Genomic DNA, 26,207 nt, shown 5'->3' with positions numbered 1-26,207 from the left:
CCGTGGTTAGAGCGCCAACTCAGCACCAAAGGATTGCAGGTTCAACTCCCAGTCAAGGGCAAGCACCAGGGTTGCAGGTTGGATCCCCACCTTGGACGGGGCCCTGTGGGAGGCAACCAATCCCTGTGTCTCTCTCACACTGATGTTTCTCTCTCTCTCTCCCCCTCCCTCCTTTCCACTCTCTCTAAAAATCAATGGAAAAAATATCCTCAGGTGAGGATTAACAAACAAACAAAAACAAAAACAACTATCCTCCTCTGTCTTTCCTGTCTTTTCCCTTGCTGAATCCTTAGCACCTCTCAATCTTGGATGAGACAGTGCTTCCTTCCCAAGCCCTCTGGGTCAGTCACCCTTTTCTCAATGGATTATTCTACATTGATTACCCAGTGTGTGATGGCAATGATGATGAAGGGGAAGATGACCATAGCCTAATTTTCCCACCAAACCATGAGCTTTGTTAGAGCTGGCACACAGGTGTCCAAAATACAGTTGTTAAATGGCCTTCAGGAGACAAGAAATTCATCTCCTTGATCTTTCGGTCACTTATTAGCAGTGAAATCCAAAGCTTCTCTAAGTTTTGGTTTTCCCATCTAGCAAATGGGGTCCATAATCACTGTGTTTCCCATCTCTATCTCAGGACTTTCTAAACCCTGCTGGGTGACCTTTCAAGCTATATGAGGCAGCATAGGGCATTAAATAGTGTGCCCAAATTCATGTCTACTTGGAAATAAGGTCTTGGAAGTAAGTGTCTTGGAAATAAGGTCTTTGTAGATGTAATTAAGGTGAGGATCAAGGGTGAGATCATATTACTTTAGGGTGCGCCCTAACAATGACAAGTGTCCTTATAAGAGACAGAAAAGGAAGTTCTCTATTCCCCGTCACTCACACCTGGTTGAGAAGCCCCTGAAGCAGCTGATGAGAAGAGCTTAATGTCCACCTCGCACACCAATGATGCCCAGGGACCACCAACTGCAGGAAGAGGAGGTAAAAGCTGGCAGCAAGCATTGCTACTAGATTCTTCTTGAGGTGGAAAGAAAATTTCTGACAGTAGCCAGACCCAACCAACACATAAGCCAGGAAATTCCAAGCCACTGTGGTCAAGTCCCAATTCTATGTGTGGCAGCGCTGGGAAAAGGAACAATGAGGAACAGGGCATGCGCGACTTCACAGGTAGGACCCACCCCCTTTTTTCACAGGTGAGAAAAAGAGATCCAAGGTGGGGGCAAACTTGCCCCAGGGCACCCAGTGAGTGATAGTAGTGTTTAATTGTGAACTCTCAATTTTGCCAATTTGCATGCAGAATTAAAGATGAATATGCACAGATCCACTTTTATGAGGGAGAGGGTCCATAGCATTCATCAGATTCTCAAGGGAGTACAAGACTAAAGAAGAGTAGAGAGTAGAAGAGTCCAGGCCAAAGTCAATGGCAAGTCACCGCAGATCTGAGAGTACAATATGTGTCCTAGATTCTCAATCACTGCCCTACACTTGTTCCTCATGGGAAAGACCATTTTCTTCAATGCACCTGATTGAAGGGCCCAGTTAGTAGGAACACCATGGTTTTCAACGGGTGAAGGCTGTTGTCCTGCTGGCACTGCCTATGGACACTGATAGAGAAGAACTAGGGAAGACTCTAGAGCTACAAAGAAGCAACTCACTCCTAAACTATTCACGCAAGGTGAAGGCCACAGATGCATGGCTTTCAGAGCCTAAACACATTTCTAATAAGATACACTCTGCTCTTTGGTTCCAATTGTTGATTTAGGTCATGCTCAAGTCTTCTATATGTTTCCACAGGCTCCACTGGACCATGCTGGCCTGGAAAGGGTCAACTCCCAAAGCAAATGAGATTGATTGAACACAACGGCCAAGTATGAAAATTAATTGAGATATTTAATAGACAGTGCAAACCATAATTTCATCTGAATATAAATGTATGCACATGTTTCCAATGAGTTATCTATCAGTTATCACAAACAGCAACAAGGACCTTAGAGCTATGTTAGAAAAACATATAGCTGGAATTTAACTTTAACAATCTCACTTGTTCTCAAGAGAACACCATCCATTTCAAATCAGTGTCACAAACGTCAAAAGACCAGGGAAGTGGAAGTGAGGAGTGGGCTAGAATAGGAAACACAGGGGCCAGTACACAGGTGATGGACAGAAATACAGCTCTTGAGGAAACAAAAATCAGATGCATTATTACAGCTAAGGACAAGGAAAAGCCTATGGCTTTTAAAAAATGACTTTTCTGCCAGTACCATACAAGTCTTACAAAGAGATGTACGACAAGTCAACTGACTTAAAAGGACAGAGGCTACATTTTCAGATCATTTCAACTGCAAATGGTCGACCCTTTCCATTGAGGTTCAGCAGTGGAGTTAGCGTAGTCCAGAAGCTCAATGTTGGATTTGCAAATACAGTTTATTTTACAGAAATTCAACATTATAAACAGCAGGCACCTCCCATCCCACCCACCCACCCTTAACCCCGCCCACCCCGCTGGGTACAGACCATGCTATGCAGAGTGAGCAGTGATGCAGCCCTACTGCTTTGGAGGGAGATTCGAGAGCGATGGAACCTGCCTGCACCATGTCCTGCCTGCCCTGCACACGCAAACGCCTGCCCATTTGCAGGTCACCAGAGTCTGTCTGGGCCCAGCTTGCAATGGACCAGTTAATTAAAGGTTCCAGCCCAGTTCTCCAATTCCTTCATGTCGTCGTCTTCCTCTTCCTTCTTCTTGGCTGTGTGACAAGAGAAAAGGCAAATTAGAAGGGCTAGTTGTAGTCCTCTCAACTCATTCTGGCTGGGTGCCAGGACTGTGCCACATGGTGTCTGCAAAAACAGCCCTGCCCTTGCAGCCACCTCATCTCCAGGCTATCAGCAGACTGCCTCTCTGTGCCTAAAAGCTGCAACGTAAAACTCCAGATAACCAGGCACACTTTCCCCAGCACCTCCCTTCTACCAGCATCAGGGCCAGCCAAAACAAGGATTCTACACTAAGAGTCAAGATTCAGGGGAGGCCTCAGTTCCAGAGCATCCAAGGTCAGGAAGAGAAGGAAAAATACCAGAAGAGATCAAATCCTTGCCACCTCCCTTTCCCCCTCAAGTGTCTTGAACCACCTCTCCACACCTGTAGGCAACTTGCTGGACATTTGGACTCCTCTGCCCCTATTCCAGCCCCACCTGAAGAGCTGACTCAACTCGAAGGGCTATCTCCTCCTTGAAACTGGGAGAATGAGGTGACTACAGTCTGATCACACTCTGCTCCCCGGGTACTCTCTATGCCAAATCAAACTGCTTCACCTTTTCTAGTTCTGTGTGGAATACTTCCACCCAAGGGTAAAATAATGGGGGAGGGAAGGGGAAGGAGGAGCAGGCAGAAGGAAATGAAAGTTTTATAAAACCAGGACTTTAAAAAAGCCAAGCTATTTCCTTCCCACAGTGACAGCCTCCGAGGCTACAGGCTTTTACAGGTGCATACAGCACAGGATTCTAGACAGGGAGCAAGAGCTGTCCTGGAATTAAACTCTCACACCTTCTCCCAGGCCTTATTTGGTGACACAGGGAAAATCATTCTGGGTTCTCAACTGGAGGTGATACCCTCCCACATCCCAAAGGGGACATCTGGCAATATGTGAAGATATTTTTGGTTGTCACAATTTGGGAAGGGATGCTACTGGCATCTAGTGGATAGAAGAGGCCAGGGATGCTGTTCAACATGCACAGTGTGCAGGACAGGCCTCCCACCCAGCCCCAGCCCTAAGGACAATCTGGCTATGTCAACAATGCCATGAATAAGAAACCCTGTTCTAGAGAGAAACTAGGATAGGGCAGTTGTCTCGGGGCCATCACAACAGATCCCACCTGGTTCTCAACTCTGGGCAACTCTAGACCCAAACTGAAACCAAATGATCACGTGGCATCATGGGTGTGTTGGGACTCTGGATAAGAAGTACTCACTGGGTTTTGATGGTAGAGCTATAGAAGGAACATTTGGTAGAGGAACTGTTTCAGGTCCACTGATTTCCAGCAAATTCTTGTCTAGTTCCTCCTGTTCTAGTTCTTCTAATTCTGCCATGAGTTCATCCTGGAAAAAAGAAACACAAGAATGAGAGAGATACCCTGGGGAATCCCAGCCTCCACAGCAGTACCTTTTGCCTGATGGCTAAGGGGACACACATCCCTTCTGAGAAGGTCAGAGAAGAGATGAACTCCAGGTCCACACTCTGTGACTCAATTATCATGAATTCGCTTCTATTGGTGAACATAATACACAATCGAGCAATACTGATGTCTATGTCTATGTCTGCACTAGGCTGTGCACATCTTGAGAAAATGGATTGTATCTTTTCATCCTATTTCTTTATCTCAGAACTGGGCGCACTAAGTGAATATGCAGAAATGTTTGCTGAATTGAAATAAACTTGCCTAGTCCATCAAACTCCAACTGGGAAACATGAAAACCCTGGTACTGGCAACCAAGGGTAGGAGCCACAGGCTGTTTAATCAGCTACACCATGGGAATCAGATAGCACAAAGAATCAGGTTCAATGGAGAGTGCCTGACCCTCAGTGGACTCAAATCTAAGGCAGAATGAAGTACCTTCAACAGGGTTTATTACTGTATTTCAAAAATCGATTTCTTCTTTGGTAACCCAATCATTGTTTAAAAATCTAAGGGACTCAGAGTCCTACTTGCTATAGCAGAAACTGGTAAGTTCCAGACCGATTCCCTCAGGACTCAGTTGTGCAGGTAACTACTTGTTGAAACCAATTATTGACCTAAAGCCCATTGTGGGGTCCCAACAAAGGTTCCTTTACTTCACCTAACCTTCTACCCCAAACAGTGAAAGCGTCCCTCAAATTCGAGAATTACGGAGGGCTAATACCATGCCCTGTTTGTGCAAATCTCTGGAGGGATAAGAACTGGTGATTTCGAAACCACATTCTGCCTGCGAGAGAGCCTTCCTTCACTAGCACATCAAAGGGCAGCCGGTGTCATTTGTAAAGCTTGTGTGATCTGCATGAAAACACTCACCTCATCAAACTCTTCTCCAAACCCTACAGGTTTTGAAATCGCTGTTGAAATCTCCTCTGCAAGTTCTTGCTGGTCAGCAATGTCCTGCATTAACTCATCAACTTTATCGATGTCCCTGTAAATGAAATGGACAGATATCATATTAACCATCCGTCTGTGAAGAGAGAGTCTGTGAGGCAGGAATAGAAACTCTGCTCCACCCATCTGCTTCCCAGCTCTACCCCCTACAATTACTCTCTGCAAGGAATTACTTTTTGTCTTTATTCTCTTCCGTTAGCCCTTTAAAATAGAGAACCACAGAATCAAGAGGATGGAAGTGTCCTTCAAAAGCATTCATAAGGCCCTAGCTGGTTTTGCTCAGTGGATAGAGCACCAGACTGTGGACTGAAGGGTCCCGGGTTCGATTCCAGTCCAGGGCACATGCCTGGGTTGCAGGCTCAAGTCCCAGTAGGGGGCGTGCAGGAGGCAGCTGATCAATGATTCTCTCTCATCATTGATGTTTCTATCTCTCTCCCTCTCCATTCCTCTCTGAAATCAATAAAAATATTTTAAAAAAAGAAAAAGCATTCATAAGAATAGAGAGATTCAATGCCCTTGGATGTATACTTTTCAGGGCCCCTGATAGCAGCAGGAAAAAGTCACAAACATTGGTTCTAATCCTAGTTCTATTCAAGCTCATACATAACCCAGGGCAAAGCACCTCCCCTCTCTGGGACATGACTTCCCCTCCTTGATAATCAGAGGCCTGGGTGAGAAGACCTTCTAAGAACCTTTCCAGCTTGAAACTCTGCTCATCACAATAACTCTGAATTACTCAGAAAATACTGCTTCACTCCATGAGATCTGCTTCCAAAGGCAGCAAGGTACATAATTCATTTTAGCAGGAGTTTCAAAAAGAATGCAAATTAAAACAAACTCAGGTGCTTGAATGGATAAATCAAAGGGACTGCCAAGGCCATGGCCTGAGCTCCAGGCATTCCAGGGCCAGCACTGCCCTGCCACACGAGTGCCCCCCACCAGCCAGTGGCCACATACATGTTGTCGTGGGCAGCTTTCATAGCCTTGGCAGCATAGCCCATGTTCTTGAGCACCTCGGTGTTGGTATTGGCATTTTCCAGGGCCTCTCGCTGGAACTCGATGGTTGATAGTGTGCCGTCAATCTGTGCCAGCTGCTTTTCATACCTCTTCTTGCGCTTCAGTGCCTGGAGGGCTGCTGCATGGGGAGAAAACACGAGTTTCAGAGAGTCTAGACATGAGGTAATATTTTGGAATTCACCTGAGTCTTCTCTAATTTTTTTAAAAATGTTTTTTTAATTGATTTCAGAGAAGAAGTGAGAGAAAGAGAGAGATAGAAACATCAATGATGAGAGAGAATCACTGATTGGCTGCCTCCTGACTCTCCCTACTGGGGATTGAGCCCACAACCCGGGCATGTGCCCTTGACTGGACTCAAACCTGGGACCCTTCAATCTGCAGGCCAACGCTCTATCCACTGAACTATACCGGCTAGGGCTTCTCTCTAATTTTTTTAAAAAAATATGTTTTTATTGATTTGAGAGAGAGAGAAAGGGAAACGCTGCTCAGCTGCCTTCTACACGCCCACTACTGGAAATTGAGCCCGCTACCAGGGCATGTGCCCTGACTAGGAATTGAACCAATGACCTCACTCAACCAACTGAGCCACAATGGCCAGGACTCTTCTCTCTAATTTTAATGGATGTACCTCAGTTGTTGCTTCCACTATAACACAAAGAACACATTCAGTTTTCTGAGAAACTATACAAAATTCACGTGCAACCAAGCACACAAGCAAAAGTTCACATTCTCTGATAGCACCCACCACCACCACACACACACACACACACACACACACACACACACACACATCAAATCATAAAGAGGCATTCAGAGAAAGACTATGCTTTAAGGTCAAACTAAGTTAGGTTCAAAACCCAGTTCACAGACTTAGGTGAGCTATTTAGCTTCCCCAATAGGTTCACAATGAGGAGTAAATGAGAGAACATAGCATAACATTAAACAGTGGACACCAAAAAAAACCCCAACAACTCTAATTATGATAAGGCAATTTTAAGGTATCATTTTATGTCAACTAAATTACAAAAACAGTAAATAATGACTATACCTAGTGATGGATCAGTTAGGGTTAAAATGCTATCTCACTGTACATAGCTGACAACTGTAACTTGTTATAATGCTTCTGAAAAGTAACATGGCAATACACAGCACCAGTCATAATGACACTCCTGTCCTCTGACTCAGTAACTTCCTTCTGGAAATGTATTTAACAAAAGCAGAAAGTCCCATGACTGAAGATGGTTACTATAGCATTCTCTATCATAGAAAACACAACAGAATAACGACAGAACTCCCTGCCAGGGACAAATCTAGAGTGTGACCATTTAGTCAAGTCAATGTCATCACCTATCTTGGTTTCTGGCATGTTAAGGCTATAGAGATAATCTTGTTTTAAGTCAGAGTCATGATAGGCAATTTAATCACGGTGAATTTGTGGCTGAGCAGGGGCCTAAACCACATTTCCCTACTCAAAACCCATGCTTCCTCCCTTACTGTCCCAATTCCCTCTTTACACTGAAAATGGTCTTTAGCACACATCTTATAGATGGGTATCAAAGCCAGAAAGGAGGCTCTGCACAGACTCAAGAAGAATGAATGCGCTGGGTTGGGAATGCTGCCCAGCCCCTGCCTTGGCCTGGACAGCACTAGCCACACATATGCACCCAAGCATGTATGCTCCTCATGCCTACGGGCTTCAGACTAGAGTCATCTCCTGTAGGCAACAGTCAATCATTTCCTCCATATGTCACATGAATATGTTCCATGCTCCTTCCACTCACACTCCCTGTTAGCCTAGGATTGTGTCCTAAAAACCAGTTGCCAGCCCTAGCCGGTTTGGCTCAGTGGACAGAGCATCAGCCTGAGGACCGAAGGGTCCCAGGTTCGTTTCTGGTCAAGGGCACATGCCTGGGTTGCAGGCTCGGTCCAACGTTAAGGAGGCAGCCAATCAATGATTCCCTCTCATCACTGATGTTTCTATCTCTCTCTTCTTTTCCCTCTCTGAAATCAATAAAAAATATGTATTTTTTAAAACAACAGTTGCCAAGGGAAAACAAGCTTGGCCTGCAGTCCATGGTTCCTGCAAAAGCAGCAAATAAAACCACCAGGAAAACTATTCCAGTCAAAGGACAAAGCAGGCTAAACAGAAATTGTAAAAAATCGGAAGAACAATAAAATGTGCCTCATTAGGACTTCTGGTCAAGATGGTGGCATAAGTAAATGCGGCACTCACATCTTTCCTCAACCACATAAAAATTACAACTAAACCACAGAACTGCCATTCAAAACCACCTGGAATCTGGCTGAACAAAAGTCCTACAACTAGAGAATTAAAGAAGAAGCCACATTGAGACTGGTAGGAAGGGCAGAGGCACGGAATGGGATAGTCCAATACCCACATGTGGCGGGTTGTTGTTTTTTTTTAAGCAGCAGTGATATCTTGGCTTCGGAGGTCTACATGAGGAGCAAGGGGTCCCAGTTCCACACCAGACCCCTCAGCCAAGTGTTCCATTGCTGGGAGAAGAAGTCCCCATAACTTCGGGCTGTAAAAACCAGAGGCTGCTGGCCCTAGCTGATTTGGCTCAGTGGATAGAGCGTTGGCCTGCGGACTGAAGGGTCCCAGGTTAGATTCTGGTCAGGGACACATGCTTGGGTTGTGGGCTCGATCCCCAGTGGGAGACATGCAGGAGGCAGCCAATCAATGATCTCTCTCATCATTGATGTTTCCATCTCTCTCTCCCTCTCCCTTCCTTTCTGAAATCAATAAAAATATTTAAAACAAAAAACAAAACAGAGGCTGCTGGAGCCACAGGTGTTCCCCTTAAACAGCCGGCACATGAACTTACTTGGACTCACTCCCTCTGAGCTCTAGCGCTGGGGCACAAGCTTGAAAGGATCCGGGGACATACAGGGAAGAACTAAATGGTCTGGCATCAGAGTAAGAACTGGAGGTTGGGGGTCAGCTTTCTCCCAGACCAAAGTGCTGACAGAGAATATAGTTCCTATGCTGAGACATCCCCTGCCACAAAGCCAAATGGCAGGCGCCACAGTATCTGAGTTTCCATCAACCTGGCTCATACTGTTCGCCTGGCCCTGGTGACTCCCTCTAACCCAATTTGCAGCCCCACCCAAGCTGTTTGTAGTGGTCTTTCCTGTCCTGGCTCAGGCTTCAGACTTTTCTAAAATCTCTCAAACAAGTAGCAGCTGGCCTCAGCATGCTCCATACCACCCCCCCCCCCCACCCTCTCTTTTTCCCCCTTTGATTTTTAGGAAGAGTGGAAAAGAGAAGGAAAGACAGAGAGAAACATCAATGTGAGAGAAACACATCAATTGGTTGCCTCCTGCATGAGCCTTGACCAGGGCCCAGGCCAGGGAGGAGCCTGCAACCAAGGTATGTGCCCTTGACCAGAATCGAACCCAGGACCCTTGGGTCCATAGGCCAACACTCTATCCACTGAGCCAAACCGGCTAGGGCCATACCTCTTAATAAGAGGCCCCAGGCCAGGCATTAGTAGCAGCCTGCCTTGCTTCACAGCTTGACCTCTCCTGGTCACGTCCAAGCCAAACACAAGTAGCAACCATCTGCAGATCGCTCTGTAGCTTGTGCCGGGTGGCCCCAGGCAGGACACAGGCAGTGGTTGAATTTGCACCTCCCAGGAGGCCCCAGAGCCAGTGCACCCAGTAGTCAGTTTCAGACCACACCAGATTACAACCCTACCACATCCACCAGCAACACACTCAAGGGGCAGACTCAATGAGCACCAAAGCCCCACTGAAGCAAGTCCTGTCCCATAGGGGCATCTCCTGTGCAGCAGCTGTTCCACTGTAATGACAGCTTGTCCACACAGCCAATTGGCCTGGGGGTCAGTCCCTCCCAGTGACGCCAACAGCAAACAAAGCTCAACTACAATAGAACAGTGCACACAACCCACATAGGGGCATACCTAGAGTGCCCAGCTCAGGTGAGTGGGGAGGCTGAGCAACTGGGCCCTATAGGATACTTACTACACAAGGCCTCTATCAATTCCAGGAGACCTAGCAGCTCTACCTCATAATATATAGAAACAAATACAGGGAAACAGCCAAAATATAGAGACAAAGAAACATGTTGCAAATGAAAGAACAGAAGAAATCTCCAGAAAAAGAACTAAATGAAATGGAAGCAAGCAAACTACCAGATACAGAGTTCAAAACAATGGTTATAAGGATACTCAAGGAACTTAATGAGATCTTCAAGGAACTTAGTGACAACTTTAAGGAACTTAAGAGAAAACATCAACAATATAAAAAAGGACCAGTCAGAAATAAAACATACACTAACTGAAATGAAGAATCATTTATAGGGAATCAACAACAGAGTAGAGGACACCAAGAATCAAATTAGCGATGTGGAATATGAGGAAGCAAAAAAACCCCAATTAGAACAATAAAAAGAAAAAGAATCCAAAGATATGAAGCTAGTGTAAGAAACCTCTGGACAACTTCAAGCTTACCAACATTTGCATCACAGGGGTGCCAGAAGGAGAGGGAGCAAGAAATTGAAAATCTATTTGAAAAAATAATGACAGAAAACTTCCCTTACCTGGTGAAAGAAGCAGACATACAAGTCCAGGAAGTGTAGAGAGTATCAAACATGAGAAACTCAAAGAGGCACACATCAAAACACATCATAATTAAAATGCCAAGGGTTAAAGACAAAGGGAGAATCTTAAAAGCAGATTCCTCAACATAAACTTTGCAGGCCAGAAGGGAGTGGAAAGAATATTCAAAGTGAAGAATAGCAAGGACCTACAACCAAAATTACTCTGCCCAGCAAAGCTCTATCATTTAGAACTGTAAGTCAGATAAAGAGCTTCACAGACAAGAAAAAATAAAGGAATTCATCACTACCAAACCAGTATTACATGAAATGTTAAAGCGTCTTATTGAACAAGAACGAGAAGAGGAGGAGGAGGAGGAGGAAAAAGATTAAAAATTTGAACAATAAAATGACAATAAATACATATCTATTCTAAAAATCAAAATAAACAAACAAGGAATCTAACAAACAAAATAAACTGATGAATAAAATAGAACCAGAGGCATGGAAACATGGAATGGACTAAAGAATCTCAGAGAGAGTGGGGGAGTGATGAGATTAACCAAAGAACTTATATGCCTATATGCATTACTTATGGACACAGACAATAGGGTGGTGAAGGCCTGGGGTGGGGCGGGATCTGGGTGGAGGGAGACAATGGGGGGTTGGGGAGGAAGGGGAGGGACATCTACAATACTCTCAACAGTATTTTTTTTAAATATGCCTCATTAAAAGCTGAAAAGCCACTGCACCTGTTATCTCCTTTGATTCTAGTGTGAATGGTCGGTGACTAAGAAATCCAACTTGCAGTCACACTCAGGGGTCCCCAAGACCCCTTACTGAACACCATCACTTTCTGCTAGTACTAAGTCATACATGCTATATATGTACCTCACAACAACAACCCTTTAAGGTCAAAATAACCACCCTTTTTAGTAGATGAGGAAACTGAGGTTCAGAGAGGTCATTAACTCAGGTCACTAGGTGACAAGAAGCAGAACCTCAGTTTCCTCATCTGATAAAAAGGGTGATTATTTCTACCTTAAAGGGTTGCTGTGAGGTACGTATATAGCACGGCCCTTCATTGTTCCCCCTTCCCACCTGTAGAATTCACACAGTCTCTTCCCCTCCATGCAGTGAACTCTCCAGGATGGTGTCTAGCAGGGATAGTTGATTTGTTTAGCCTAATCTAACTTCTGTGTGCATTTCTCAAGTAACTGAGAACTCCTAAGAGAAAGGGTACATGATTAATTTTCCTCCTCCATACATGGTTTGAGTAAAGTAACCTTAAAATTAGACATGGGGTCAGCATTCAGGCTGCAGAATATGTGCAAATATATTCACAGCACTGGAACTACATCTGTATCTTACAATATTCCTCCATCCCAACCTTATTTCTAACCAACAAAATGTGCTTCCATATGTAGCCAAAGTCTAAAGAGTCAAGCCCAATATCTTACATAAATATTTGCTGGCTCTTAGGTTCTTGTCTTGTACTTCTCCAAATTCCTGATGGCTGATTAAAAAAACAAGTACTATTGTCATCACAAGAAAATAAATTAATCACTATGAGGTGATGGATGTTAACTAAACTTATTGTAGTAATCATGTTATAATCCTATATAATGAAAGCATAGGTGGTGTTGCGCGATGTCGTCATAAGACGGCCGCCACAAGATGGCCACCCCACGTCGTCACAAGATGGCTGCCACAAGATGGCTGGCAGGGGAGGGCAGTTGGGGGCGAGATCAGGCCAGCAGGGGAGGGCAGTTAGGGGCGACCAGGCCAGCAGGGAAGGGCAGTTGGGTGCGACCAGTCCGGCAGGGGAGGGCAATTGGGGGCGAGAGCAGGCCGGCAGAAGGCAGTTGGGGGCAACCAGGCCAGCAGGGGAGGGCAGTTGGGGGCAATAGGGCCGGCAGGGGAGGGCAGTTGGGGGTGATCGGGCCAGCAGGGGAACAGTTAGGCGTCAATCAGGCCGGCAGGGGATCGGTTAGGGGGCGATCAGGCAGGCAGGCAGGCAGTCGAGCGGTTAGGAGCCAGCAGTCCTGGATTGTCCGGCAGTCGGACATCCCCCAAGGGGTCCCAGATAGGAGAGGGTACAGGCCAGGCTGAGGGACACCACCCCCTCGTACATGAATTTCGTGCACCGGGCCTCTAGTCATAATAATAAAAAGCCAATAGGCATCACGACCAAAATGACCAAACAAACTATCACCAGAAGGTGCATGGAGCACCTCTCGGCCATAACGAACTAACAACTGGTTGCTATGACGCCCACTGTGGCTAGCGACCGGCCTTGTGGGTAACGGGCTGTAAGCTGGCACGGTCCTTGCACCTGTAGGGGCTAGCAAGGCTGGCACCTACCCTCACAGATTTCCCAGGCCTGTTTGGATGGCAACTGATCAGTATAATGAGAGTAGCCCCTGCCTACAGAGCTTTCTCAGGGTTTGTTTATATGACTACTATCAGTAGGATAAGAGCTACTTTCATGGCTTACCAAGAAATATGTATCCAACTAGTGAGATTTATTGTAACAAGAAACCTGTCCTTCAACTTATCCCTCCAGTAGTAATTTTAGAGAAACAAGGAATGTTTTCCTTGTGAGTGATTCCCTGCTTAGTGTCTTATGTATAAAAAGCACTGTATTACTAATAAAAGTTGCCAGAGCTTCTCGAGAACTGTGGACCTCCCGAATCCCGCTGTCCTGTCTTTCTTTCTCTTCTCAAATCCCACCTCCCTACCTCAGCCCGGTTCAATCGTCAGGCTGGACCTGACATGGCCTGATCAGGAGGTGGGGCCGGCAGGCAACCTCGAGGCCCCTTCCCCCTGCCGGCCTACCCCTGCTTGGACTCTCCCACCCCAATCAAGAGCCAGGCCTGCCAGCCAAATGCCCCTTCCCTTCCCCCCACCCTGCCACCCGCGCCCCCATCAGCCCGCCCCAGCACAATAGGCCCACAGCCCCTCCCCTCGGCCACCCACCCCTGATCGCACCCCACCCCCCAATTGGGGGGGGGCTGGGCAGTCAACCTCCTGCAGCCCCTCCCCACGGCCAGTCACATCCCCGATGGACCCCCACCACCCTGATTGGCCCACAGCCCCTCCCTCTGGCCAGTCCCACCCCTGATCGCCCCCCAACCCCAATAGGGGGCAGGGCTGGCTGACCAATCTCCTGCAGCCCCTCCCTCTACCTGACCCCACCCCAGATTGGCCTCCCCACCCCAATCAGGGGCAGGGCCAGCCGGCCAACCACCCATGGCCCCTCCCCCAGGCAGCTGGCCCCCAATCAGCACCCCCTACCCACCCTTTCAGGGGAGGGGCCAGCCGGCCCACTGCCCACAGCCCCTCCCCATGGCCAGCCCCACCCCCAATCGGCCCCCTAACCCCAATCGGGGACAGGGCCTGCTGGCCAGTTGCCTGCAGCCCCTTCCCCCAGCCGGCCCGGCCCTGATCCAGGCAGGCCGGCTGGCCAACCTCCCGCCATCTCCTCCTCCCACAGGCCCAGCCCTGACCCACCCTGATTGAGGCCGGGCCAGCTGGACCCCACCCATGGGCCTCTAGTCCATATATATAAAACCCTAATATGCAAATAGACTGAACGGTAGAACAACTGAACAACCGGTCATTATGACATGCACTGACCACCAGGGGGTGCGCGCGGAACATGGCAGGCATCGGCAGCAGGCGGCAGAGCACGGAACATGGTGGGCATTGGCCGCGGCGGGATAGTGGAGCAGGTGAGTAGGGGCGCCAGACCAAGGCAGAGCGCTGGTCGCTGTCATCAGAGCAAGCCTCAGGTAGTTACTGAAAATTCTTTGTTCCCGTGTGAAGCGGTCCCACCAGGTGCTCACACCTGCTGCCAGTGCCCGCACCTGCTGCTGACGCCGGCCCCAATCACACCTCAGGGCTTCTCCACCTCCCCCTGCTCTTGAGGAGCAACTGGGGCAGCAGCTGCCACTCACACCCGCTGACGGCGCCGGTCCCGCTCGCTGCATGCCATCAGTGGATGTGAGTGGGGCCAGCACTGTCAGCACATGGGAGTGGTGGTGGCAGGAGCGGGGCTGCTGGCAGACAGGGGAACAGGGGCTGTGGTGGGCGGGGCCGGGCGGGGGTGTGGAGGATGTCCCAAGACCCGCCCCTGTGCCCACTGTAGCCTCGCGGCCCACAATTCCTTTCAAGGTGCATGAATCCATGCACTGGGCCCCTAGTATTATATATGTATATCAAATCAATATGTTATACACCTAAAACTAATACAATATTATGTCAATTATATCTCAATAAAACTGAGGGGAATGGAAAAAATAACCCAAGTACTGAGTTAACAAGGAGTGCATATAAACCAAATATTCAAATAAGGGGCATACAAAGAGATCCCTTTTCTGCCAAAGAACTTCAGTGTCATTCATAAGCACAATGGCTTTAACAACTGAAATCTAACCCAGACCAATAGAAGTTTAAGAGGTTGCTTTTAGATGGGGAAAAAAAGACTTCAGAATCTCCATATTTAATTATGCCTTTGCTGGTTCCAAGATGGTAATTACAGAATCTAATAACCAGCTTTACTGGCTCTGAAAGATAAAAGCAAAAACAACTCCAACCATGTCAAAATAAACAGTGGTCTCCAGACAGTTGCTTCATTAGACACTTTGAACAGCTACTTGAAGAAAAAACACAGAAGAGATACCCTAAAAAGCAGAGAGACCCGTGGAAAAGACATTCACCCAAGACCAGAAACTCCTTCTGCAAAGGCATCTGTTAGTAACTGTACAGAAACCATTTTCAGAGAACACACCAGTTCAATACAACTAGATAGGGTGTTCCTTTCTTCTAGGCAAAGACAGACTTGACTTCTCTTTGAAGAGTTTCTGAGGAGTGTCAGTTTGCTTGCCCAGATTTGGGGCAGTTAGTATAGGATCATTAGCCCAAGGCATCTCAATAGATGCTAAGAAGTCATAACTGTACACTCATTACTTGTATACAGAGAGATTTGGGCATTGGTGGAAAAGAAGGTCCAGTAATACCATACGCTCTCCCTAACTGAATGACGGTGTCTACAGTTCTTTCAAAGACCCAAGGTTCTACATCTGAATTCATCTAGCAAAAGGCATAAGAGCTGAGAGGGAAGGAAGAGAGTACTGCTACTTTCTCAGTCTCAGCATGAACTACACAGCAAACATGAACATACACACAAATGTAACATTAAGTGAGAATTCTGAAGAACCTTCAGCAGCCTAGTCATGGCAGGGTTTCTGGCAGGCAGGGTGCTGAGTAAAGCTGAGGGAATAATCATTCAGATTCTCCTTTCTCATTATGCCCATAAATAAACCTAAGATATTCAGGGTACTATGTCTCAGGGTACTCAGGTGGGTCCAGTTAGTTACAGGGCCTGCTCTTCAGCCATATTGGAAAACCTCTTAATTCATGGGTTTGGGGTATTCAGGAAGGGTCTTGTCTCAATAGTAGGGTCTAGCCCTATCTATAATAATAAAAGCGTAATATGCTAATTAGATCCGACATCCTTCCGGACATCCTTCCGGATGAAGCCACAGTAGCGGGGGCAGAGGCAGCCGCCGTGGCAGCGGGGGCTGAGCCCCTTGCATGAATTTCGTGCATTGGGCCTCTAGTCCTATCCTATATAATAAAAGCCTAGCCCTTGCTGAAACCAGTTTGGCTCAGTGGATAGAGCATCAGCCTGTGGACTGAAGGGTCCCGGGTCCGATTCCAGTCAAGGGCATGTACCTTGGTTGCGGGCACATCCCCAGTGGGGGGTGTGCAGGAGGCGGCTGATCGATGTTTCTCTCTCATCGATGTTTCTAGCTCTCTATACCTCTCTCTTCCTCTCTGTAAAAAATCAATAAAATATATAAGAATATTCTATAAAAAAAAATAAAAATAAATAAATAAATAAATAAAAGCCTAGCCCTAACTGGTTTGGCTCGGTGGATAGAGCGTCAGCCTGCGGACTCAAGGGTCCCAGGTTCAATTCCGGTCAAAGGTATGTACCTCGGTTGTGGGCACATCCCCAGTAGGGGGTGTGCAGGAGGCAGCTGATCAATGTTTCTCTCTCATCAATGTTTCTAACTCTCTATCCCTCTCCCTTCCTCTCTGTAAAAAAAAATCAATATTTTTTTAAAAAAATTAAAAATAAATAAAAGCCTAATATGCTAAGTGTCCAGTTGTCCATCCGTTCAACCAATCAAAGCATAATATGCTAGTGATATGTTAAGGTCGCTCAACTGCTTGCTATGACGTGCACTGACCATCAGGGGTAGACAGTCGACCGGTTGACCAGTCGCTATGACGTGCACTGACTACCAGGGGGCAGGTGCTCTGACCAGTAGGTTAGCTTGCTGCTGGGGTCCAGCTGATCTGGACTGAGCGAGATGGGCTGGACACACCCTAAAGTCCTTCCGCGGTCCCTCCCCGGCTGGCCAACCTTCCGCGTCCCTCCCCGGCCCCAATCATGTACCACTGAGGTCCCTCAGCTTCACCTGTGCCCTCTCGCAATCTGGGACCCCTCGGGGGATGTTGGGAGAGCTGGTTTCGGCCCAATCCCGCAGGCCAGGCCAAGGAACCCCACTGGTGCACAAATTCGTGCACCAGGCCTCTGGCATTAGATAAACATTGAGCTGGGTCCACCTAACAAATCTTAAAAACAAGACCAAAAAGGACAAACTGTTACAGAGGAAATAAACTATTCCCAAACAAAGCTTGAGTTTATAGAAATATAGAAATACCCAGTACCCAACAAGGTAAAATTTACATTCAACACCCAATCAAAAGTTACCATGTGAAGAAGCAGGTGAATACTATCCGCAACACAAAGACAAATAAAATAAAATCCAAGTAACCCAGAACTAATACAGATAGTTAGCAATTTGTTATGGAAGCGGGGACAAAAATGATACACTCCCAAGGTTGAAGGAACTCACTAATCATCAGAGAGAACAATGTGATATGATGACAGAGGTAACAACAGGGCACTCTGGGAGCCTAGAGGAAGAAAACCTAATCTTTGGAGCTATCACATATTTAAAGGATGATAAAAGATAGACAAGAGGGACCAATCCCAGGCAGGAGGAAAAGAGAGGCATGAGAAAATGGGGGAGGGGCAAGGAATGATAAAAAGTTCCAGAAAGAAACTCAAGACCAGTCTTCTCTGTCTTGTTAAGGAGCTGTTGGACTTGATCCCAGGGTTAGAGGAAAGCTATTGAAAGATGAAAGCTGAAGCAAAAACATGATCAGATTTGCATTTCAGAAAGATCCCTCTGGCTGCTATGGGGAGAAAGGACTGGCAGCCACTGTACTAATCCACAGGGTTTGGATTTCAAGGGCCTGAACTAAGGCCAGAGCAGAGGATCTGACCAGGAGAGGATCAACTTGAGAGACACTAGAAGACTCCATGGGCCTGTGCACCTGTTTGAATATGCAGGGTAAAGAAATGGAGAGGGAGTCAGAAACAAAGTACAGGTTCCCGGCAGGAGAACCTGGATGGCTGAGATGCCATTTCTCTGAGAGACTAGTGACTTAGAGGACAGAAGCTGGGTCAGGAAAGAAGAAACCATTCCCCCCAGGTCTTTCTGTGAGGCTCTGAACTTCAAAATTTAGATCAGTACCTGAAATCTGAATTAACATTTTCTAAATACATATGATCAAGATAGAAAAGTTCAGGAATTTCTGAGTGGTTCAAATCTAAATATTTCTTATTAAACTGTAAAGAGCACAGGATTCAAATGTAACCTAACCGTTACCATTTATGTATGTATGTGTCAGGAGAATATCTAGTACGTGTTTGTAATTTGCAGAGACTATCTCTGGTCCTTATAATTGGTTACTCTGGGAGAAACCCTGAATGGCTAGGGCAGGGAAGGAACTTTGCAAATTATGTACTATTTGCAATACATCTAATCAAAATAAACAAAAAAGTAACTTAAATGAAATAGCCAATTTCTTCCCCATCCCTAGATATGAAAAGGCAGTTATAGTTAAAATAGCAAACATTTACTTAGAACAATTTAACTATGCCTGGCACTAGAGCTGTGGTCTGGTCCCACCAGTGGATTAAAGGCACTGATTGTGCTCCTCTCCCCAATCTCCCAACACGCCAGGTCGGAGGCTGGATGCTCTTAGCTGGGCTTACTGGGGGTGACTAGGTCCTTGGCTTTCATTCCCAGGCTGGGATGAAATGGTTCTTTTCTGATTGGCTTTTCTTCCTCTACTTCCAACTGAACCCACACCAACAAGAGCCCCCTTCTGCCTGAGCAAGCATGAAAGCACCCTGGCAACTGCGATGACAACAGAGGTCAGGGCTGGGGGTTTTTTTGTAGGGAAGTAGGAAGGGGGACATTGCCAGCAGAAAAACACTTTCCAGTGTTTTTCCAAAGCAAGAGGAAAACCAAATCAGCCTTTTCTCCTTTTAGAATCAGACAGATATGGTGAGGGATTGTAGAGACAAATCACTCTACTTGACCAAATAGCAGCAAGGGATGAAGGGCAAAAGGAGCCACAAGAACCTGGTGACTTCCTGCGGGGAGGGGAAGTGGGGGGAGATGGACTCTTGCCTTGGTCCCCCCAAAATGGGGACACAGCATCTCAGAGTCCTGGAACCCTAGTGCACATCTCTATTTTCACACTGCCTGTAATTTAATTAGAATGGGAGCTCCTGGACGAAGGGACTATCTCCCTATCTCAGTATCCTTGGTACAGAGTAGGTGCTCCGAGAAATGGCTGGCTGCACAAACATACTCTTGGAGAGTATATCTGACCTTGTTTCATTTGTTTCTAGGGCAAAGGAAAAACTAAGGAGAAAATAAAACAAATGGGACTATATCAAAATAAAAAGTTACTGAACAGCAAAAGAAACCATCAACAAAACGAAAAGGGAACCCAATGTATGGGAGAACATATTTGGCAATGATACATCTGATAAAGGGTTACTTTCCAAAATATAAAAGGAACTCATACAACTTAACAAAAGGAAGACAAACAATCCAATTAAAAAATCAGCAAAGGACCTAAATAGACACTTCTCCAAAGAGGACATACGGCTGGCCAAGAGCCATGTGAAAAAATACTCAAAGTCACGAATCATCAGGCAGATGCAAATTAAAATGACAATGAGGTATCACCTCACACCTGTCAGAATGACTACCATCAACAAATCAACAAATGACAAGAGCAGGCAAGGATGTGGAGAAAAGGGAACCCTAAGTACACTGCTGGTGGGAATGCAGACTGGTGTAGCCATTATGGAAAACAGTATGGAGTGTCCTCAAAAAATTAAATAAGGAACTGCCATTTGACCCAGTAATCCCACTTCTAGGAATATATCCTAAGAAATCCGAAACAACGCCCTGACCCGTTTGGCTCAGTGGATAGAGCCTCGGCCTGTGAACTGAAAGGTCCCAGGTTCAATTCCAGTCAAGGGCATGTACCTTGGTTGCGGGCACATCCCCAGTAGGGGGTGTGCAGGATGCAGCTGATAGATGTTTTTCTCTCATTGATGTAACTCTCTATCCTTCTCCCTTCCTCTCTGTAAAAAATCAATAAAATATATTTTTTTAAAAAAGAAAGAAATCCGAAGCACCCCTATGTTCATAGCAGCACAATTTACAATAGCTAAGATCTGGAAACAGCCCAAGTGCCCATCAGTAGATGAGTAGATAAAAAAGCTGTAGTACTTTTACACCATGGAATACTATGCAGCAGTAAAGAAGAAGGATCACTTATCCTTTGAGATAGCATGAAGGGACCTGGAGTGTATTATGCTAAGCAAAATAAGCCAGTCAGAGAAAGACAACTATCACATGATCTCACTCATATGTGGAATCTAATGAACAAAATAGATCCAGAAACATAGAAGCATAGAACAGACTGCAGAATCTCAGAGGGAAGGTGGGGGGAGGGCCTGGGTGGAAAGAGATCAACCAAAGACTTGTATGCAATAATCCATGGACACAGACAATAAGGTGTCTGAGGCTGGGGAGTGGGGAAGGGGAGCCAGGGGCAAGCTAGAAGGGGTCAATGGGGGGGGGGGGGGGGAAATGGGGACATATGTAATACTTTCAACAATGAAGATTTAATTTTTTTAAATGGTAACCTTTATGTTATATATACTTTAACACAAAAAAATATATAGGTCGGTTCATGAGTTTGCTATCTGGTCTTCCCTGCTGAACAATCCTATATAATAAAAGCCTAATATGCTAAGTGTCCGGTTGTCCAGTCATCCGTTCAACTAATCAAAGCGTAATATGCTAATGATATGCTAAGGTCGCTCAACTGCTAGCTATGACATGTACTGAACACCAGGGGGCAGATAGTCAACCAGTCGACTAGTCACTATAACGTGCACTGACCACCAGGGGGTAGATGCTCCGACCAGTAGGTTAGCTTGCTGCTGGGGTCTGGCTGATCAGGACTGAGTGAGACAGGCCGGACACGCCCTGAAGCCCTCCCAAGGTCCCTCCTGTGTCCCTCCCCAGCCCCGATTGTGCAACGGTGGGGTCCTCTGGCCTGGCCTGCACCCTCTTGCAATCCCCTCAGGGGTATGTCAGAGAGCCAGTTTCGGCCCAATCCCACAGGCCAGGCCGAGGGACCACCCTGGTGCACGAAGCCTTTAGTGTAGTTTATAACCATACTAGAGGCCCAGTGCACGGATTTGTACACTGGTGGGGGGTGAGGTCTGTGGGGATTGGTCCACTGTGGAGGTGCCACTCCTCCCAGTTGGGAGCAGCCACTCATCCCAGTCAGCTGAGTGGCATTCCCACTGTGGGAGCACATTGACCACCAGGGGGCAGCTCCTGTGTTAAGTGTCTGCCCCCTGGTGGTCAGTGCGCATCATAGAGACTGGTCATTCTGCCGTTCAGTCGCTGGGCTTTTATATATATAGGTATGTGAGAATAACAAAAACGGAGCACTAACTCCAAACTGCACAGAATAACCAGAAACCAAAATACTTGGGGGGAAATAATTTACATTCTCTTAAACAATATACAACAGTTCTAGATTATAATACAATTGTTTAGAAAAGAATGTGAAGAAAGGAATGTCAGAAAGCAGGCTTCCTACCAAGGCTCAGGGTCCCCTTGTAGCAATTAGAAAACAAAAGATGAGGATAAATGCTGAAAATTCTCCAGCCAATTAAAATCCCTTATCCTGGCTTCAGTAGCCCCTTTACAGTAGGGCTCCCAGGACCCTCCACACAGATGATTGACAGGCAGCCTCAGAGTCTTCTCTGTCTCCCCACCTCTGGCAGTTTGGTTTTTCTGGCTCCAAATGTTAAGGGGAAAATGCCACTCCATTCACCCTTTGCCTTCTGCCTCATCACCACCCTCTCCCAGGCAAGCTTCCTTCCAAATCCCGCTGAGCATTCTGTACCCCAACAGACAGTTCTGGTTCCAGCTCTCTGGTCAAATCAAAGACTTAATTTTCCTTATCTGTAAAATGGGAGTAGGGAATGGACCCACATGATCGAAGTCTCATGTTTCCCAGACACAGTAACTCATCAGCAATTGAATATGGTCAGCTAGGCTGAGCCATTCACCCTTCTTTCTTTCTTATCTACTGTCTACACATGAACAAGATATAGCTCTATAATGTCTAGTTGTCCTAGCATGTCTTCATGCTGACTGTCAGACATTGGTCTTCACGACTTTGGAGACTATTTCTTTAAAGAAAGGGATCATTCTGTATCTGCTTTGGACATGACCTTTTCCCTCCTACCAATCACAGAGCTGGATGCCTTTATTAGAAACTAAAACAAAACCAAATAAAAACTGCTTTCTCATACATGAAAAAGATCAGGAAAGTCCTTCTTGGGTCTGTTTTCACTTAAGATACAGAAAATAATATTTTATTTTATTTTTATTTTTTTAAATATATTTTATTGATTTTCCACAGAGAGGGAGAGAGGGATAGAGAGCCAGAAACATCGACGAGAGAGAAACACCGATCAGCCGCCTCCCGCACACCCTCCACTGGGGATGCACCCGCAACCAAGGCACATGCCCTTGACCGGAATCGAACCCGGGACCCTAGAGTCCGCAGACCGACGCTCTATCCACTGAGCCAAACCGGTTTCGGCAGAAAATCATATTTTAAACTACTGGATCAAAGTGGGCAGAAAAATTCAGGCCAAAATTAACTCAAGGTAGACTGACTTGTGGGCTTATGGGTCTTATGAGTCTTAAAATCCAAGACAGAAGGAAGTCAGCTCCTAAGAGCCTGGGGGGCCAAAGAAGCGGGAGAAAGTGCCTCTTGTGTTTGCTTTCCTCCAACTGCCTGTGTTCTCTCCTGTTTCCCAAAAGAGAAGGTAAGGCTGAGCAAATACTACAGATGTGGGTTTTCAGCCGGGTTTGCATCTCTCCAAGTACCCAACAAGGTCTGAGAATGCAAAGAACTGGCTAAGGGATAGAAAATCCATAATCTGGCCCCTTTGCTGTATTTATAGGCAGTAGAAGGACTGGGGAAAATTCTGTGTCTACATAAATATACACTCCCTCTTCTCCCTGCAAAAGGCGACTCCCTCCTTCAAGCTGCCTCTCACAGCCTTTCTCACTTTCTCCCTTGGACACTAGTCATAATACCTGATGGGTGGAGAGACTGAGACAGGAGCCAACAATTACCAGTTTCTGTACTCCCAGTAATACCTAACACAGAGCCCTGCACTGCTGGTGTTTGGGAAATAGACACTAAATGAGTAATAGAGGATAATATCCTGCTCTCTTCTCAAGTCCTAAGCTACTCTAAAAATCATCAAGACTACTGGAGTGCTGAAAATGTTCTGTATGATCTGGGTGGTGGTTACGTAGGTATATACATTTGTGAAAATTCACTGAGCTGTAGCCCTGGCCTGTGTGGCTCAGTTGGTTGGGCATCATCCTGTGCACTGAAAGGCTACTGGTTTGACTTGCAGTCAGGGCACATGCCCCAGCTGCGAACTCAGACACCAGTGTGGAGCGTGCAGGAGGCAGCTGATCAATGTCTCTCTCTCATCGATGTTTCTCTCTCTTTCCCTCTCCCTTCCTCTCTAAAATCAATAAAAACATACTTTTTAAAAAATCTTTAAAAAATTCACTGAGCTGTACACTTAAGAATTGTCTGCCTTACTATAAATAACTTATACCTTAATTAAAAAAAAACACAAAAAACAAGAAGCACAAAAAATGAAGTATTTATATACCAACCTTTCCTATGTCTCTTTATAGACTTCCTAATCTTCTCTAGAGTCCTATAAAAAGTGGGAGTTATTCTAAACCCTTGTATATGCAGCCCCAGGGAACAGGAAAAGACAATCTGGTTCTCTGGAGTTTATGACCCTCCACCCAGCCTGTGCCAGTCCACCAAACCACCGAAAGCCAGTTATAACTCAAAAGAAAACAATCCCCCAAAATAGCAACTGTTTGCTCCGTCTCTCCTGTCAGCTGGCTTTTTGCAGGGCAACTTTAATTTTATTTTCAAAACCATCATGGCAGGACTGTGAACATGCCACCACAGTGTCTACTGAGAAGCAACGAGGCAGCAGAACTCACTGGAATGAGGAGGATGTAGAAAGCATGGGTCTAGTCCCAGGTTTGCCTTCATGAGCTGTGTCATTTTAAATAAAAACACATACATTATATACATATATATAGATATAGATATAGATATAGATATAGATATAGATATTTATTTATTTATTTTAAAAATCCTCACCCGAGGATATTTGTTTATTTATTAAATATATTTTTATTGATTTCAGAGAAGAAGGGAGAGGGATAGAAGTATCAATAATAAGAAAGGATCATTGAATGCTGCCTCCTGCACGCTCTGCACTGGGAATCAAGTTTGCAACTGGGGCATATGCACTGACCGGGAATCGAACTGTGACCTTCTGGTTCATAGGTCGACACTAAACCACACCAGCCAGGCTGTTTATTGATTTAAGAGAGAAAGGAAGGGAGAGAGAAACATTGATGAAAGAGAGAAACACTGACCAGTTGCCTCCCAACAGGGGAATCGAACCCAAAATCTAGGCATGTGCCCTGACCGGGAATTGAACCTGCAACCTTTTGGTAAACAGGACAATGCTCCAACCAATCAAGACACCTGGCCAGGGCTGGGACTTGAGGTTTTAAAGACCTTAATTTAGAACCAGGTGGGTAAATGTCTTCCATATTGCTAAAATGCTTAGCTACTCACGGTGGCACCAGGATTTACACTAAGCACAAGAGGCCTTTCCAGAGAAGCCCACTGCTTTTCCCAAGACTCCCAGCATCATCTTCAATCACCAACCTAAAGAGCAGATTTAATTAAAATGATTCAAGTCAGACCAGCCCTTAGCAGTTGGTTCCTTTCTCTATTCCGCTCATAAGAGACAAATGGCCTGCATCCTGTGGCCCAAAGGTGGGTCTATGAGGAAGTCAAGTCCTGCCACAAGGAAACACTCCTAGTCTGTTTAACTGGGCACTACTAGGTTTTTGTCCAGCAGAGCTTGAGCCTGCCTGCTCAGCCTCAGCAGAAATCTGTGACTGTGACTTGCTACAAGTCTGGCAGTCAAATCAGAGGCAGGCTACTGATCCAAACGAGGCTCAGACACCAGGACAGATCTCCTCCAGCATCTGTGTTGCTTGCTTGGACAAAGGCTCAGGGGATCAGCTAAAAACCATTATTCAGCTCTGGTCTCTGTATCAGGGAATCAAAATGGAAAAATGTCCAGCACCTTCTACAAAACAGTCTGTGGCTGCTCTCAGCTTTTACAAAGAGTAGGGATATACCCAAGCTGTTAACAGACAAAATGAATGCTGAGCTGCTCCATCTTGTTACGCAGCAAAACTGCCTGGAGCAATACCTGGTTCTCTGGTGGGTTACTGTACAGCGGACACTTGTTGACTCAGAGAATGTTAGAGCAGGAACAAATCTTAGCATTCATGCAATCCATCGTTCTCATTTTACTGTCAAGAAAACAAAAGCCCAGAGTTGGGAAGACACTTGCTCAAAGACAGCAGTTCACAGTCAGAATTAGAACCAGGGTACAGTATCTAAGTCCTAGAGCTCTGTCTGGCCATCCTGGGTGATGGAAGGAGCACCCAGAGAATTGCAAAGCCAACAGGAAACTGGGAGCTCAGAAAAAAAGGGATGGAGTTCCTTTTCAGATTTTTGTGATTAAGATAGCAGATAGAGTCTGGGTTGAACTTAATGTATGACCTCAGAAACACAGGTCCTTGTCATCAGCTAAGGGAAATAACTAGCTCTCTCTCTCTCGGATCAAAGGTAAACATGAAGAGAAGATTAAATAATCTCAAAGATCACCACTAATTGACTGAGCCATCCAGGCACTGAGAGGAAACGTACAGTATAAGGCAGCCAAGAACCTGATTAATAAGTGAGGTTGGGTCAAGCCAATTTAAATAGGGGAGATGTGCCTGCTGACCTTCAGCATGTAACCTGATATACTCACTAAATTCAATCTAGCATAGATCTCTCAGTTTGGAATCCAGGGCCTCCTCAG

The 26,207-nt window shown here is 46.0% G+C and overlaps 1 protein-coding gene across 1 annotated transcript in view; it reads right to left on the bottom strand.

Annotated features, from left to right (window-relative positions):
• Positions 1-2,501: 2,501 nt before the first annotated feature.
• CHMP4B (charged multivesicular body protein 4B) overlaps positions 2,502-26,207 on the bottom strand; it is a 38,899-nt gene continuing 15,193 nt past the window's right edge. The window contains exons 2-5 of the mRNA XM_079783610.1: positions 6,079-6,256; positions 5,044-5,158; positions 3,967-4,093; positions 2,502-2,747 (exon numbers count right to left, since the gene is read on the bottom strand). Of these exons, the coding sequence (XP_079639736.1) occupies positions 2,680-2,747; positions 3,967-4,093; positions 5,044-5,158; positions 6,079-6,256 (488 nt within the window). The 3' untranslated portion in view covers positions 2,502-2,679. The remainder of the gene's footprint in view (positions 2,748-3,966; positions 4,094-5,043; positions 5,159-6,078; positions 6,257-26,207) is intronic.

Source organism: Cnephaeus nilssonii (genome assembly GCF_951640355.1).
Source record: "Cnephaeus nilssonii genome assembly, chromosome: 11".
In the NCBI taxonomy this organism is placed as follows: Eukaryota; Metazoa; Chordata; class Mammalia; order Chiroptera; family Vespertilionidae; genus Cnephaeus; species Cnephaeus nilssonii.
Note: the sequence above shows the minus strand (reverse complement) of the source record. Positions and strands in the feature narration are given on the sequence as shown.